This window comes from Pseudorasbora parva, chromosome 9 (assembly GCF_024679245.1).
Source record: "Pseudorasbora parva isolate DD20220531a chromosome 9, ASM2467924v1, whole genome shotgun sequence".
NCBI classification, from domain to species: Eukaryota; Metazoa; Chordata; class Actinopteri; order Cypriniformes; family Gobionidae; genus Pseudorasbora; species Pseudorasbora parva.
In genome coordinates this window covers 31,920,228-31,936,416 of record NC_090180.1, presented here as the reverse complement: position 1 = coordinate 31,936,416, position 16,189 = coordinate 31,920,228, and the positions used below count along the sequence as shown (strand labels likewise).

Sequence of the window (16,189 nt, the reverse complement as noted above, 5' to 3'; positions counted from 1 at the left end):
TCTACTCTGTATGGACTCCAATGATCACATTTTAAAAAAGGGTGCAAACCTCCCCCCAAACTAGACGATTAACACTTGTACACATTTGAAGAAATAAGTCAGACACAATGGGCTAACAACCTTGTCAAGTCTCTCCATGTTTGTAATATACTTTGCAATTCCTTCTCTCTTCAGACATAAGACAAATAAAACAGAAAAAGGACTGATTGTAAAAGCATTTTTATTCAGGTCATGTTTCTTGCAGCCACTACTGAATCAAACTATGGACAGGGAGATGTGTAGGTCGTCTCAAACGAGTCACCTGAAAGAGGAACATCAAATGAGCTGGATCATGATCAGTGAATTCAGTCAGAGCAAAGCATGATTAGGGATGAAAGCATACTCGTCTGATAGTAGTCATAAACATTGATGACCGCTGGTTTAAGATTAGTCACTGGAAGGACCCGTTTCAGCTGAAGAGTGTAAATCATGGGGACTCCTTTGGGAACCTGTGAGATCGAAACTATAAACAGCAGCACAAACACAAGATGACAGCTAGTGACTGTACCCAATGTATACAGTCTCACCTCTTTCAGATAGACTAGGACATGATCATCATCAGCATCAACTCGTTCTACCAGCGGGGCAAACGATTGGGGTGGAGAACCAAGCTGAGAGGAAAGAGATCATTATTTACAGACACCATTACATCTAAAGGCACTCCAAGCATCTTGGAACTAAAACCTTAAACACACAAACCGGTGACGTATCTGCTGTGAAGCCTGACAGGAGCTTAATGTCCACGATAACCATGTTAGTGCTTGCTTTTACACCGTTGTATCTGAGTGTGACGTGGGAAATAAAGAGGTTTAGTCAACAAGATTAAGAACACAGCTTCCTTTTGTAAGAGGAACAAACAAGAGCTGGCTTCAGGACAAAGTCAAAGGTGTTCTTACTTCACTGTGAAGTTCAACATGAGATTGGCCCCAAGCAGTTGGCAGTCTCCAGTCACTGTCGCGTCGACACTCAGTGTTTTGGTATCTTTAATTGGTGTTGGGATGTTGTAGAAACATGCAACCTATAGTACAAGTAAAGCACTAAGATTTTGATGTGAACTAGAAAGTGTAAAGGCTTAAAATACAGACCTGCACAGACACACAAGTGGATCCTGATGCTTTAACACTATATTTGCCAGGAACATTCTTCAGCAGCTTCTCCTGATACAGCAGCCTGTTGTCCCGATTCACAGTGAAGCTATAAGAGTCTCCTCCTACTACTGATGACTTTACGGTAACAGTGCTGGAGCCATCTAAACTGAAGACTTGAGCAGCGTACACAGACAAGGCATGAAGAGCCACCACTGTGTCCTGAAAACAAGCACCAGATTAAAAATAAATTCCACTGAAATGTTTTTGATCACATTTGGTAGTCAGCGGCACCTGGGTGGAGGAGAAGCCTCCATAAGGATTCTGCTGAGTCACCAGCCAGTTGACAATGCGGTTAGCATAGCCCAGAGTAGCTGTCGTAAGAGGACGTTCAGTGAGAACCGCTAGCAGCACATAAGCACTGATCTCCACTGCCAGAGTATCACCAGATGTTGTCTGAGACCAATGGAGTTTAGTGCCTTAGGAAGAGAAGGAGGGGAGAAAGTCAATGACAAACACAACAGCTCAAACAAGCTGAAGGTCAATTTCACCTTCAGAAATGGCACGGTTGTTCAAGGCAGTTAAAAGCTGTGATCGAGTGGTGGTCTCTCCAGCCCCAGCCAGACTGAAGGCGTAGGCCAGTAGAGCCGTGGCGTAAGCGTTTCCCAGGCTCCCAACAACAGGCCTCAAGCAGGACAGAGCGTTGGCAAGGACAGGATCCTGAAAGCGAACCAGATATCAGACAAAAGCCAGAAAAGGAAGGTAATTTGCTACTGGGGATGTTTTTACTGTGACAGGGACGCCTAGCTCAAGCAGCGATGCAACAATGTAGGCAGTCATGGTCACACCATCACCAACTCCACCCTAAAAACACACCAGCAAAATTGATTTAGAATGGTCTCACACCAAGTCCATTGGTTAGAGCTGCACAATTCAGAATCGTAGGAAAATCGTTATTCTCAGTTTATGCCAGTACACAAGGCCAATAAATTGTGTGGTTGAAAAGACCAAGGCTTTTTCTCTATACATTTACATGGCAGCTGCTCTTTGGATCAGCATCAGCAAGAACACAGATGTGATGATCGTACTTTAAAGTCCCTAAAGTCCTCTGTTTCACATCACAAGTGACAGGGTGTGAGCAGCCTTTTTTGCTGCCCTTCACAATGAATGAGTGTTCACATTAGGAGCATGACAGCCAAACTATCATTCATTAACATGGGCTGCAAAAAAATATGCGCTCAAGCTCACACTTATGACGTGAAATGGCCATTATAGACAGCGGGATCGTTGTCATTTAAAAATAAAGTCATCTGGGTGTTTGAATAGAGATTGCAATATCTTAAAGATTAATTGTGCAGCTCTAGATGGAGCACATTAAGAAACATGTAGTGTACCTTCATTTCATTGTGGTGCAAAGTTCCCTGCTGCACAAAACAGCCGTCTGAACCCTGCGTGCTGATCAACCAGTCCTTTGCACTCTGCAGGACATTCGGATCTATGAAGACGAATTCCCTCGCTAGTCCAAAAGACCTCAGGACAAAGGCGGTCAACCTGGCCATGTAGATCACATGTGGTATCACAAACTGAATTTACAAACCGCTGGTGACAGATTATACACAGCAGTAGAACAGCATGAAACTCACCACGTATTGGATTCATCATTACCAAAGGTGCTGAATGAACCATCATTGTGCCTGTAGTTCAGTTGTCGTTGGTATCCTGATTAGGTTAAAAGCCACATGTAAATGGATCAGGACAGGAGTTAGACAGTCTGATTCTCCAATGAGAAGAGCAGGACTATTTAAAGTAGGTTTGGTCATCCATACCACTCTGAAGGTAGCCTGTGGCAGTCTCTCTAATGGCTGCAGTGAGTTGCCCCGTGACCTTCAGGTACAGCAGGATGTAAATATTGGGAGCAAGAACAATCATATTCTGTTCTCCACAGCCATATGGCATCTGTAGCAACCCATCTAGATTCTTCAGTGCACGACCCATTATATCCCCTACAAGAGGATAAGCATAAAGCCCACATCAGAAACAGTTATTTTTCCAAACATCCCCTGCCAGTTTCTACTCAATGAAATGCTTTACCAAGGACTGAAACGGAGCATCTGGCAGATCCCTGAACCACATTTGTTGGAAATGTCAGAGTCACATCTTCAGAGAGAACGTTTCCTGTAGACCAAAGAGAAAGGATTAGCATTGAGCACTAAGCTAATGTTTGGCTGTACAGGGAGAATGTTTGGGAATCACTGAGTGCAAACAAACCCTTTGGACACAGCAACCAACTCTGGGTGTTTGTTCTTTCAACTCCTTCAGGCTATTAAAGCAATAAACCACATCGTTAAACCGGAATGAGCCCCATGAGCAAACCCCAGAAGAAGTTTAACACTTACCAGGACAAGTAGACTTCGAGTGACAACGTCAATGCGCCCTCTCGTCGGCACAGTCACGGCTTCAGTGCCACATCGAGTCCGGGATGGCTCAGCTGAAGCATTGACAGTCACATTGATAGCTCCTGTGGGTGACATAAATGAGCAACACCACATACACTTCAAATTTAGAAAGACAGTCCAAAACTGACCGAGAACAGAAGCTGAGAGAACCCATTTGAAGGTCTTTCTCCCATTGGCACAAAGACAAGACGAATATGGATCAGCATATGGTTTAAGAGTGTAGTTCGAGGACAAAGCTGGAGTCACTTTAACCTGCCAAAAAAAAAACACCCAGCACATGGAACAAAGACACATGACCTTCCCTATACAGATCTATTTGTAGGATTTGGGGGCAAAGCCAACACAAATTAACCTTCCATGTGATTTAAATAATTCCACACAAACTCACTCCAGACCCAAATTAATAGTCTTAACGGAGCCCACTCAATTTATGATCCGAGACCAAGTAACTATCAAATGGATGACTGTTACCAAGCAAGGCACACTTTCATTGCATGCAATCATAATTCAGAAGACTGCTTGATTGAAATCTAAGATGTAGCATTCTTATTCAAGCATGTCTAAATGCTTCTCTGTACTCTGAGTGGGAAGTTGACACCACAATTTTAAATTTATGGTGAGGCGCGAAAGCCACCTCAGAAGTCAGGCCCCCAGACACAAGAAAAGAAACCCTATTCAAAGAATTCACAAATTACAAACACTAAGTAATACTTCCAGATTCTAACTTAACTGATGCATTGATTGAAGAGTGGAATAACCTCATCTAAGAAACCATGGGAGGGTTAAAGTACTGATTGATGGTTCATCCAGGTCATGTCTAACCTGCAAGTGTGATTGCTCCCATCATCGATATTTATTTATTTTTTAAAAATAATTTAAAAAAAAGAGAAAAAAAAGTCTTGTTTGCATTTAAAAGTAGTGTTCTTGTTTTATACGCTTAACACTTTAGTTTATGTTGCCTTAATTAACTGGTGTTTTCACTACTGGTTGGATATTAATGTCTGCAGAGTTGCAGCACTGACCCTTTCAAAATGCTCTAAAAGTAATTCCCTTTGAGATAAAATTGACCCGTTTCTCTTACATCAGGGGTGTCCAACCCTGCACCTGGAGGGCCACCATTCTGCAAGGTTTGGCTCCAGCACCAATTAAACACCTGAACCAGCTAAATGAAGGTCTTCAAGGAAGGTGTATTGAGGCAAGTTAAAGCTAAACTCTGCAGGACAGTGGCCCTAAAGGACTGAGTTTGGCCTGACATTTTGCATATTATACACAAAAAAAACATGACAGACCATTATGCATTTGGTCAGATAGCTGAAGACTGTGGCCTTCAGATCAAAAGACTCCCCACGGATGATGGAGTATGGCAGGGAGAGCTCCAGGAAGAAGGGCTGGAAGACTGTCAGCTGAGCAGGAGGTGCCAGACCAAAACCTTTGGATGACAGGCAGAATGCCTCTGTCTCCCATGTGGTGATGGTGTCTGGAACCATGAGGGGAACTTTTGTGGATCCAGTGGCTCTGAAGGACAGCAGAAAAAAGAAATAAGAGGGAAGTATTTAAAAAAAAAAAAAAAAAAAGGATGAGTAGCTTTAGAAGGATTAAGCACAAGATGCTCTACCAACCCCACTTGAGCAAGCTGCCAGAGCCAGGTTTCTGGAAAGTAAGTCCTGATGGTCACTTTAGAAGCAGGAAGTGATGGCTCCTCCAAAAGAGGAAGTGTTCTCGCTGTTGCTAGTACTAAAGTATCAGCCATTTCTCCATTAGGACCACGGAAAATCTCCACTGAAAGAGAAGCGATTTTATACTGATTTACTCTGAACTGTCAATGTCTGCAGAACGAACATGATCGTTCAAGTGGTTCATAAACACCCTCATGGCATTAATAAAATAAAAACAAAAACAAAAACAAGTGAATAACCTCCCTTTTTTGTCAAGGCCAGTTCACCACATCATGCAGAGTGAACTTTTGGAAATAGCCTGTCTGCATAGACCTACTTTCAGGGAAGCTGGGATACAGCTTGCACGGAGGGGCTCGTACAGCAAGATTTGTTGCGACCTTCATTCCCAGGTTCTGTCAGATTAACAAGTGAGAAACAGATTTAAAGTCAATGCTGCATTATTCAGTGACTAAATGGTCGAGTTGTTTTGTACCTTGAAGGTTGTGTAAGCTTCATTTGTAGAAACAGTGTCGTGAGGTATATAAATAGACCAACGGGATAGAATACCAAAACACTCTGGTTCATCCGCAATGCTATCTGGATAACCTGATAGCGATTGCACTGGGAGCAAGTCAAACACCTGGGGACAAAGAAAGGTGTTTAAGTCACTCGTTTCTGGAAAATGTAACTAATGCATTGTTTGGCAAGTTAAAGTATTTATTATGTTATGCGTTAGACGTGCAACCCCTCCTGCTTGAACAGCCCACCCCAAGCAGGACTCAAACTCCGGTCCAGCATGAGTCAGACACTAACACGGAGGCTAAAGGCTACAATCTCTAGAGTCTCTTGAGATCATAGGAGTGAGGTTTACTTGCACAGGAGCTACTAGCTGGCCTCTGTTAGAGATGCAGACTAAAAAAAACTGCTATAATCCAATCAGTCACAAAAAAGGATAGGCTTGTCAAACTGAGCCATCAGCATTACTCAAATTCTAAAGAAACTTACATTTCAATCAATACCAACACAAATCAAATCAGCTGTACATGGATACCATTTTAGCACTCAGACGTCTTCCTGGCTCCATGATCCGGACACTCTGATCAACAGCACTGATGCCACACAGAGATCCTGCTTGAGCAGAGACAGTCAGAACATTTCTCTCAGCAGGAACGGCTGTATCAGGAGAGAACTGCAGAGACACCTGAAACAAGGACCACCAAGCTGTAGGGCACGTCACCATTCCCCTGTGAACCCCCATTAGCCAAAAGATGCCAGTGCACATACCTGGTTTTGGAAACACATTTCTGTCTCAAAAGACACACTAGCAGCAACTACTTTCTCACTGGGCAGAATACAGTAGGCCAGAATCTGCACTGCTGGAGCCATAGCAGCAGTGACAAACAGTTGGAAAGACACAGAGCCACTTCTGACTGTATTAGAAGCCCTCACGCTTACTCTCTGAAATCCATGGAGGACGATCACTCCTCTGGACAAGACCTGACAGAAGACAAACGGTGCATAAGATGCACTGGACAGACAAAAGCAGTTAATAAATAAATCTGATGTCCATTCACCATATAGATGATGTCAGCATTGTAGTCACCAGTCTCTCCAACAAAGGAATACGTCACAGTTACTGGAAACACAGCACCACATTTAAGCGGCTGCTCGAGCTTCACTATAGTCAGTTCACTAGATGATGGGTTGTCAGAAGTGGGTCGGAGAAGCTGAACAACCCTCCTATCTGTAGTGAAGTATGGTGATCTGTAACTATAAACAACCGCTGGAGTCACACTTGCCTGGGGAACAATGGAACAGAATCAGTTTCTTGCAAGAGAAAAATCTTCATGTCACAAGATAGAGAGCAAATCGTACCACCAGACTGAGATCAGCTTTAGTAAGATCAGCAGTGTTGAGGGAGAACGTGGCCAGGCCATTCTGATTTGTGGTCAGATTCAGCCACAGTTTGTTGGGCCAGCTGTTACCGTCCAGGAGATACACCGCTTTGTTCACGATGGGAGTACCATCAAAACGAGACACTGATATCTGTTAGGAATGATCAAGGTTAGACAAGGGACCCAATGTGAAGGCTTCTGAAACCAGGGATAAATTTACCTTTCCATTAATTGTTAATCCAGGTTCAAAATAATCTGGGAGGTCCACAAACGTGACCTTGCCAACTTCAAATGTAATGGACACAGTTGCAGATTTTGACATCACTACATCTACAGAAAAAAGAAACACCGGATAAACACGTCAACTTCATACATGTACCATTGGTTCAGATCAGCCAATAGCTCACCTGTTCCCTCCTCAGTGACATTCACATTTACAAGAAATGTGTCTTGCATATCATATTCAAATTCAGTGTTGAAAAATTCTGACGCATTAACAGTAAGGGAGGCACAGCCCGTGGCATTCATCTGGTAGAAGAAAAGGCACATTTAATGCAAGAACAAGCAGGAGACACCATCCACTGTAACGCAGGAGTCACACCTTTGTGGTTTTATTCAGACACCGACGGCTCACATTAGGAACAACATATGGAAATGGATTACGGCACACTTCCATCAACGCTTGGCCAGGTACAGGCTGGCCATACGTGTATCTGGGAAATGAGTCACAGGGAACAAGATCAAAAACTGACCAACCACAAGACAAGAGAATGGAAGCCTCACTCACTTGGCACAGGCCTCAACCTTTAGCCCCAAATCTCCAACACTGAACATCTGTGGTGTATTTACGGTCACATCAAACTTGGGCAAAACTAAACAAGAAACAAGACTCTTCTAAGACCTTAGCTCTTTCATTGAACTGCTGCACATTGTACATGCACCACTTACCGTATTTTTTCACCTCAAAAACTTGGGAGATCATCCGGTCACCAATAAAAGCCTTTAGTGTGTACATCCCTAGCTGAGCCTCTGGGTTTAACTCGTGAGAAAGCTGCAAGATCCACTGCGGTGAGGAAACGTTTGTCCACTGACCAATCCGGTTATTATTATTGTCCTATTAAGACAATTAACAGCTCAGAAAAACAGCAGACATGCAAAAAGCTTAATTGGCACCATTCAAATACTTGCACTGGAACAAATTCTTACCTCTAGCACCACCAGATTGTACTGCAAGGACACAAAGACATAGGCATTTAAAACACAAACATTGGTACACCGGCCATTGAAGAGTGCAAAACTGCCAATTTATTGCATGCTATTTTTTTCAGGTCTGTTCAGGTCTTACCATCTGATCAAAAGGCAAAAATCTGGGATCCATGGTGACAACTCTGAAATTCACTGCAAAAGACAGCGGCATCATGCAATTGATGATCAAAACTAATATTCAATCAAGGGTCATGACTGCTCACCTGTTTGCCCTGGATTGTAGATGGGTTTGTCTGTTTGGATGAAGGTCAAAGGCAGGTAACGTCTGAACATGACTTTCCTCTCTTCGGTTGCTCTGAAGATCCTCCCTTGAACTTCCACCTTCAGCTTCTGCACAGATTCTCCATCTACTCGAGGAGCCTATAGAGAAACCCAGTTAACAACAAACCAGAAAAGAAAAAGCCACATGTCTCATGAAAACAGACCTGGAAACTGAAGCAGTTGTGAAACGGCTTAGAAGAAACTGTCTGCACAAGTTGAATAGTCCTGTTGACATCAAGCAGAGAAACTGTCATTGTGAGACTCTCTTGGGGTTTCAGAAGGGTTATGCATAATTTGGCCTCAGATCCAGACTCAATCACTGCAGGGACCGTCACCATGAATAACCTGTGGACACATGAAATTTAGATTTAGTGACCAAAGGGAATCAGGTCAGAACATTCACATAAAGTGGCTGCCACAGGGTTGACAGGTCTGTTCATAATGGACAATTAAAAATAGCCCAAAGTGACACTGTTGGGGGTGAGTTTACATGGTCAGGCGGGAGTTAGAGCTGCACGATTCTGGATAAACAGAAACGATTGGTTCTTGATAGAAATCACGATTCTTAACAGAGAACATGCAACTTACTAGAGGTTCTGACAAAATCTTAATTGCAGCAGTGCATTTAAACATATTTAACATGAAATCTTAAAATTCATCTCTTTTTAAAAATGCGAGTAAGGAAATTCCCACCATTTATGGTGATGTGTGACAACACCGGTAATACCAGTAATCACAGACGGGGCTTTTTTTTTTTTTTAAAGCTAATTCTAAAACGGAAGTAAAACGTGCACAGCCACTTGGGCATTAATATCATTGTACAGCAAAGCGAGTGCTTTCAATGAATTCCTATGGAAGCAGAGCTTCCAGAATTAACTGAAAACTCACTAGTGCAGTATATGAATTAACTTTACTTTTTAGTTTAGAATTCATTTTGCTTGAATGGCTGGTTCATCCTCCTATTATTTTTAAAGAATAAAACAGTACAGTGACAAACTTGTGTAAATAGTGCTTTTACATTTCACCTAGAAACCAAATCTTCCGTCATCTTGCCAGTCAGCTCAGTCACGATACATTAATCCAACTCATGCTGCGACTCAAAATGTGAATGATTGGTTGAAAGGTTTATTCTGGTGTGAGGTTTGTTATTTTTGGGTTATTGATCTCAGTTCAGTTAACTACATGTCTGCGGGGAGCCTCAAGCAATTTTGCAATACAACTGCATAACTAATAAGTAATGCAGGACTAATAAGTAGCACTACATTAACACACAACTACTACTATTAACTTATATAGAAACAAACTGAACTAATCAGAAAGTAACATCAAATTTAGGAGCTAGTGCCTTAAGTAATCAATAGTTACTGACTGAGATTAGCCTCATTAATTACTGTTAACTAACCAACCAATTATCACAACATTATTGGGTTTCTGAGATGTAATTATTTTCTTTACTCTGAATAAAGTCATAAAGAGCATCACTAATTATTTAAAGCTGCAATCCATAACTTTTTGCACTCTAGCAGTTAATAAACAGAACTGCACGCGTCTTGTGGAAGAACATTGCAGCCAGAGCTACTTCTCTCTGTTCATGTCTATGGCGAGTCACACATGTAGGGACTGTGGTCCTCCGCAGCAGTACCTACTAGTCAGGCCTGAAATAGTCCCAATATAAACACTTATTATAAGTGTACCATAATGATTCAGGTTAAGACAAAAACATGGTTTAGAAAATGGATTCATGTTGTACATTGTATAATATTTGTAAATCTTGAACACATAAAAAAACAACAACAACAACAAGTTACAGACAGCAGCTTTAAGTGTAACCTATTATGCAGGCGCTACTAGTGATCTAGATCTAGAGTTTCTAAACCATTATTTTAAAATGGAAAATATGTTCTCACTTTAAAATAATGGTCCAGATCACCAGTAGTCCTTGAAGGTTGCTTGAGTACTTGAGATGCATTTTATTACTTTATTCAGAGTAACAAAAGACATTTAAGAACTACAATGTTTTCCACTTTAAAATAATGGTCCAGATCAATAGAAGTTGCTGCATTATGACTAATTAAAGTTGTTAGTGATGCATTTTGACCACATTGAGAGTAAACAGAAAATCTCACATCTCAGACATGTTAATGTTGTGATTAGTAATTCATTAGGAATTATTTATAATTTTACCTTTTTACCCATCTTTCCTATCTTAGGCCTTAATTCAATATTACTTGCGGATTAGTTCAGCTTGTTTCTATATTAGTTAATAGTAGTAGCTGAAGTGTTAATGTAGTTCTACTTATTGCATAGGTATCTATTAATAGGACCATTATTCAAAGTGTTACCAGTTTGACTTTGTCATACATCTACAAAAGCTCTTATTGAGAATTAAATGTTCAGATTTTATGGAAAGTTGTGTTTCAAGTCACCGTCAGTGTTTGCTTTAGTTGAGCTCTTGCCTCTTTACTTTAACAACTACAGTTCCTGGGTGCTGAATTTCACTCTTCTGACTTTCAGAGCTCAGTTTGGGTTAGCAAACCCTTCCTAGGGTCATTAACACAATAGTTAACTTAATGACTCAGAAGGGTTAACTGACCCAAACTGCAGTGTGAAAAATTTCACAAATCGATAGTGAGGTAGGCTATATGATTTCAGCAAGGGCTAACTGCCCGAAACTGCGCTTTGAAATGGGTTGGCAAGTCAAATGGTTCACGGACCAGCACTGTCCAAATCGGTCACAAATCGGACTAGTCTATTTGAGTAACATCACTTAAAAAAGGGAAACATTTCTGAACGGAGAACTGCATTAAAATTCACGAATCAAGATTGACATATGTTATTATAGACGTCGCGCTTGGGATCTATATGGCCAAACTAATTCTGCATATTGAACCGCAAGCTCGAACTGCGGTCCTTACTTACGGTCCTGATGTCTGTCCATCAACAGCAAAGAGGAAAAGGGCTAAAATGAGCCCTTTCCAAACACAAATCTCCCTCACAGCCATGAAGAGCAATCATCCAACAAGACTACAAAGAAATCGAGCAGCACACATGTACACTGCTCTACAGCTTAAATCTAAATCGTCTGTCCTACCGATGGCATGCAGCGTTATTAAAACGCTCTTAATAATTGGGTTCAGGTTGATTTACCACTCAGGCAATCAGGACGTCTTTTATGGAATGTCAAAGCTGCCAATATTAAAAATAAATAAATACATAATAAATGAAGACTTCATGCAAAAGCCTCTAAATTAATTTGATGTTTTTCTTTAAAATAAGCATTTTTGTCAGGCTTCCATGTATATGTTTTTACCTAATACCGGTAGGCCTACTTCTGAATGGGCTGAGGTTGGGATTTAAAGGGTTAGTTCACTTTAAAATGAAAATTCTGTCGTCCTTTACTCACCCCCACGTTGTTTAAAACCTGTATGAATTTCTTTCTTCAGCTGAACACAAGGGAAGATATTTTGATGAATGTCAGTAACCAATCAGATAACTGGAGCCATTTACTTCCATAGTATTTTTTTCCTACTATGGGAGTCAATGGCTCCAAGTCTTTAGCCTACTTCCATAAACTCATATCCAGAGGCAACCTTATTAAAAGTATGAAGGTCACGTTAATCCAAAAATATGGCGTGATGGAATCAATGAAGTGAAATGTTTAATATCAAACTAAAACAGACAGCAGGTGGCAGCAAGTCACTGTCTTAATAAATGAGTTTAATCCATTCGTTTGATTCTTTAAAATACACAAATCAAAAACAACAAAACGTGTTAAAGCGGTTCAGCTGTATATTTTTTTCTAATGATTTCTATTTAGGCTTATGCGTTATTTTAAAAAAAAAAATATATATATATATATATATATATATATATATATATATATATATATATATATATATATATATATATATATATATATATATATATATATATATATATAATAGGCCTAATAAAAATAAATAAATAAATACATGACCAAATGTTCAAAAAGTTGGCAGAGAAGGGGTCATGTTCGGGGGAACAACATAATTGATGATAGGCTATTTTTCGGGGGCCATGAGTTTTTCTCACCTGTTGTATTGAAAAATGAACTTCATGCTGTATAGGGAATATAACACCTGTGCCCTATAAAGCCTGGATGCGATTTGTAAATAATAATAATAGCAATAATAATAATAGTAATAGTAATAATAATAATAATAATAATAATAATAATAATAATAATAATAATAATAAGAATAATAAGAATAATGATAATAATAATAATAAAGTTATGTAGCTTACTAGTACATATATGAGGAGCTCTTTTCCAAAACGCTATAAATCCATTTTAATAGTTTTTAAGAAAATGTCCTTTTTTTGTTTATGTTTAATTTATCCTGTAAAAATGGTCTATTGGCTCAGTCTGAACATGTTAAACAATGATTGTTGTTTAACAATGAATGTTAAATGAAACAACAATATTGTTGATAAATTCAAAGTTTATTATTTTTTTGTTTCAAAAGTAATTATACTAATTAAGGACATGGTGAAATTTTTCTTTTGATCGGTTCATGAAAAGGTTTATCCCACCCCTCTAAAACCAATTACAATTTCATTCGGTTTGGGCACTTTCATTCGGATTGGACTTTTAAACTGATTACAGTTCATGTAAATATACCTATTATTTGGGTAGCACACATATTCTGAATGCCTTTGGCAGAATTCAGATGAGCCATTTTAATCTAGATTAATCTACGAAGCTCTCATTCCACCACATCCCAAAGATGCTCTATTGGGTTGAGATCTGGTGACTGTGGGGGCCGTTTTAGTACAGTGAACTCATTGTTGTGTTCAAGAAACCAATTTGAAATGATTCAAGCTTTGTGACATGGTGCATCATTCTGCTGGAAGTAGCATCAGAGGAAGGGTACATGGTGGTCATAAAGGGATGGACATGTTCCGTGAGAAAATATCAAGCACTTCCATTTCAGAGTCCCTGTTATCAGATCTTTTGAAGGTGCTGTTCATGTTTGTTAGCCCAGTACATTTTACAACACAGTAGGCTACTGTAAGGGGGATGACTTTATAAGATTTTGGCCATATACCTATCCAAGTCCTTCATCACAGACAGTATCATCACACACACAGTATCACAGACACACACAGTACCCTACGCTCAAAATAAATAAATGCAAAAATAAATAAATGTATAAATAAATAAATGCATAAATAAATAAAAACATAAATAAATAAATGTAGAAAGGAATACATGTGGAAATAAATAAAAAATATAAATAAATAAATGTATAAATAAATAAAAGAATAAATAAATATGGAAATAAATAAATAAATACATACATAAATATGAAAATAAATGTATAAATAATTATTCATTTGTGTTGCTTTTCTATGTACATTTATTTATATATTTATCTATTTTTGCTTATTTACATTTATTTGTATATTCATTTATTTATTTATGTATTTATTTATTTATTTATTTTTAATATTGGCAGCTTTGACATTCCATAGTCTTTAGGTAGTTGCCAAATTGACACACTCTGGCATACAGTGCGATTTCTGTGCAATTGTAACAGAGGGCGATTGTAATATCGTCAGTCCTCTCTGCCTGCCAAAGGACAAGCTGCTGAGTGATACTGTCTTGGTTAAGTTTTTCTGCAAAGACTCATTTTTGCGGTGTGAATGTATTTTTTTAATCTACAGTATTTTCCTTAAATTATAAAAATGCATGTCTATATTTAAATCCGTCTTGTTTTCATGATCATTCTGTTGTCTAACATTTGATATGTTTGTCAAACATAAGCTTTGTTGTTTCTAGCTAGCAGAGTAGCAGAGCTTGTCATGAGGTGGTACAGTTGGGAGCAATTGTAACACTGTTACATTTGCCCCCTGACACCCATCAAAATAGTGTCCAGTTTAGTAAGGACTTCAAGATAGATTTTTTTTTAAATCCCCATATAATTTAAGAAAAGTGTTTTTAGTTCAGTTTAGATATCTATGTACATCTCTAAATATTGTATTGTGGCTGAAAAAAAATAGTTAATAGTTTTAAGTGGCTCATCACTCTTCTTTTAATTTTTGATGATTATAAATAACAACTAAGGAAAATCCCAAATATTGTAGACACCTAGTGCCACGCTTGAATCAGCTAATTAACTCAATAAGATGGTGATTTCAAAGCATTTTGAAAGTGACACACTTCCTGCTGCCAGTTGGTGGCACTATAACTTTGACTTCCTGTTTCCCTTTTCTCGCCATAAATTTGTCTCCTCGCCACGGCCAAGCCGTTTGAGATATCAAAAATCTGCTCGCAATTTAGCATCCTCGGTGTCTTGACTTCATGCTGACTGAGTTTGGTGCTGATGGGAGGAATCATCTAGGAGAAGTATGTTAAATTCCAGAACATGCGTTTTCTGAAAAACCCATAATAGCTGTTGGGCTGATGCATAACTTAGAGCACGAAAGTTGTTCAGCCTGATGAGCACTATATGTGTACCGAGTTTCATACATCTACGTGCAAGTGTGTTTGATCTATGGACCAAGTTTTCAGACCCCAATTAAGGGGGTGCTGTCGAGCCCCCCTGCCACGCCCGGGTACCATCAAGAGAGAGGGTAAGACACAGAAAGAAATTTCTTAATGAATAGGCTGTTCCCAAAAGGACTGTATCAAGGCACCTCAGTGCGAAGTCTGCTGGAAGGAAAAAGTGTGGCAAAAAACGCTGCACAATGAGAAGGGGTGACCGGACCCTGAGGAAGATTGTGGAGAAGCACCGATTCTAGACCTTGGGGGACCTGCGGAAGCAGTGGACCGAGTCTGGAGTAGAAACATCCAGAGCCACCGTGCACAGGCGTGTGCAGGAAATGGGCTACAGGTGCCGCATTCCCCAGGTCAAGCCACTTTTGGGCTAGAGAAGCAGCACTGGACAGTTGCTCAGTGGTCCAAAGTACTTTTTTCGGATGAAAGCAAATTTTGCATGCCATTCGGAAATCAAGGTGCCAGAGTCTGGAGGAAGACTGGGGAGAAGGAAATGCCAAAATGCCTGAAGTCCAGTGTCAAGTACCCACAGTCAGTGATGGTCTGGGGTGCCATGTCAGCTGCTGGTGTTGGTCCACTGTGTTTTATCAAGGGCAGGATCAATGCAGCTAGCAATCAGGAGATTTTGGAGATCTGATCTTTGATCTTTTCAGATCTGCTGAAAAGCTTTATAGAGATGATTTCATTTTTCAGCACAACCTGGCACCTGCTCACAGTGCCAAAACCACTGATAAATGGTTTACTGACCATGGTATTACTGTGCTCAACTTAAAAGTACTTTATTGCCTTAAAAACTCCAATAATGTCTGGTGTATTTCAGAGGAAAAATGATGTACTTCATCATCTCTTCCTGCTTTATCTTTATCTAAATTGCCCCTTGGTATTTCTTTGTATACTCAATGCCCAGTTGTACCAAATACCCTAAAGATTTGTTTTCAGTACAGACAATATTTTGGTTTTAAAGACTGCCAAGATCAAACGTTTAGATATTTTC

The 16,189-nt window shown here is 39.7% G+C and overlaps 1 protein-coding gene across 1 annotated transcript; it reads right to left on the bottom strand.

The window, feature by feature from the left end:
* Window positions 1-203: 203 nt before the first annotated feature.
* Window positions 204-11,750, bottom strand: LOC137088882 (alpha-2-macroglobulin-like protein 1). The gene is made up of 34 exons (XM_067452245.1): window positions 11,577-11,750; window positions 8,822-9,002; window positions 8,600-8,756; window positions 8,476-8,528; window positions 8,337-8,357; window positions 8,079-8,244; window positions 7,918-8,002; window positions 7,732-7,843; window positions 7,538-7,658; window positions 7,351-7,460; window positions 7,111-7,281; window positions 6,810-7,034; window positions 6,520-6,732; window positions 6,287-6,436; window positions 5,729-5,875; window positions 5,573-5,648; window positions 5,200-5,359; window positions 4,870-5,095; window positions 3,709-3,832; window positions 3,521-3,642; window positions 3,393-3,444; window positions 3,216-3,299; window positions 2,951-3,127; window positions 2,768-2,843; window positions 2,519-2,675; window positions 1,914-1,988; window positions 1,676-1,844; window positions 1,419-1,603; window positions 1,125-1,346; window positions 936-1,057; window positions 739-820; window positions 567-650; window positions 383-488; window positions 204-301 (listed from the first exon to the last, which is right to left on the bottom strand). The coding sequence occupies exons 1-34, from the start codon at window positions 11,657-11,659 to the stop codon at window positions 261-263; spliced, it is 4,335 nt and encodes a 1,444-aa protein (XP_067308346.1). The 5' UTR covers window positions 11,660-11,750; the 3' UTR covers window positions 204-260.
* Between the last annotated feature and the right edge of the window lie 4,439 nt (window positions 11,751-16,189).

Bases quoted from the DNA above. Each gene is read 5' to 3' on its own strand.
- LOC137088882 (XM_067452245.1), bottom strand. From the start codon at position 11,659: ATGGCTGTGAGGGAGATTTGTGTTTGGAAAGGGCTCATTTTAGCCCTT. The intron at 8,757-8,821 runs GTCTGTTTTCAT...GTTTCTCTATAG, and splicing joins ACAACTGCTTCAGTTTCCAG to GCTCCTCGAGTAGATGGAGA. The intron at 7,659-7,731 runs GTGTGACTCCTG...TTCTTCTACCAG, and splicing joins GTCTGAATAAAACCACAAAG to ATGAATGCCACGGGCTGTGC.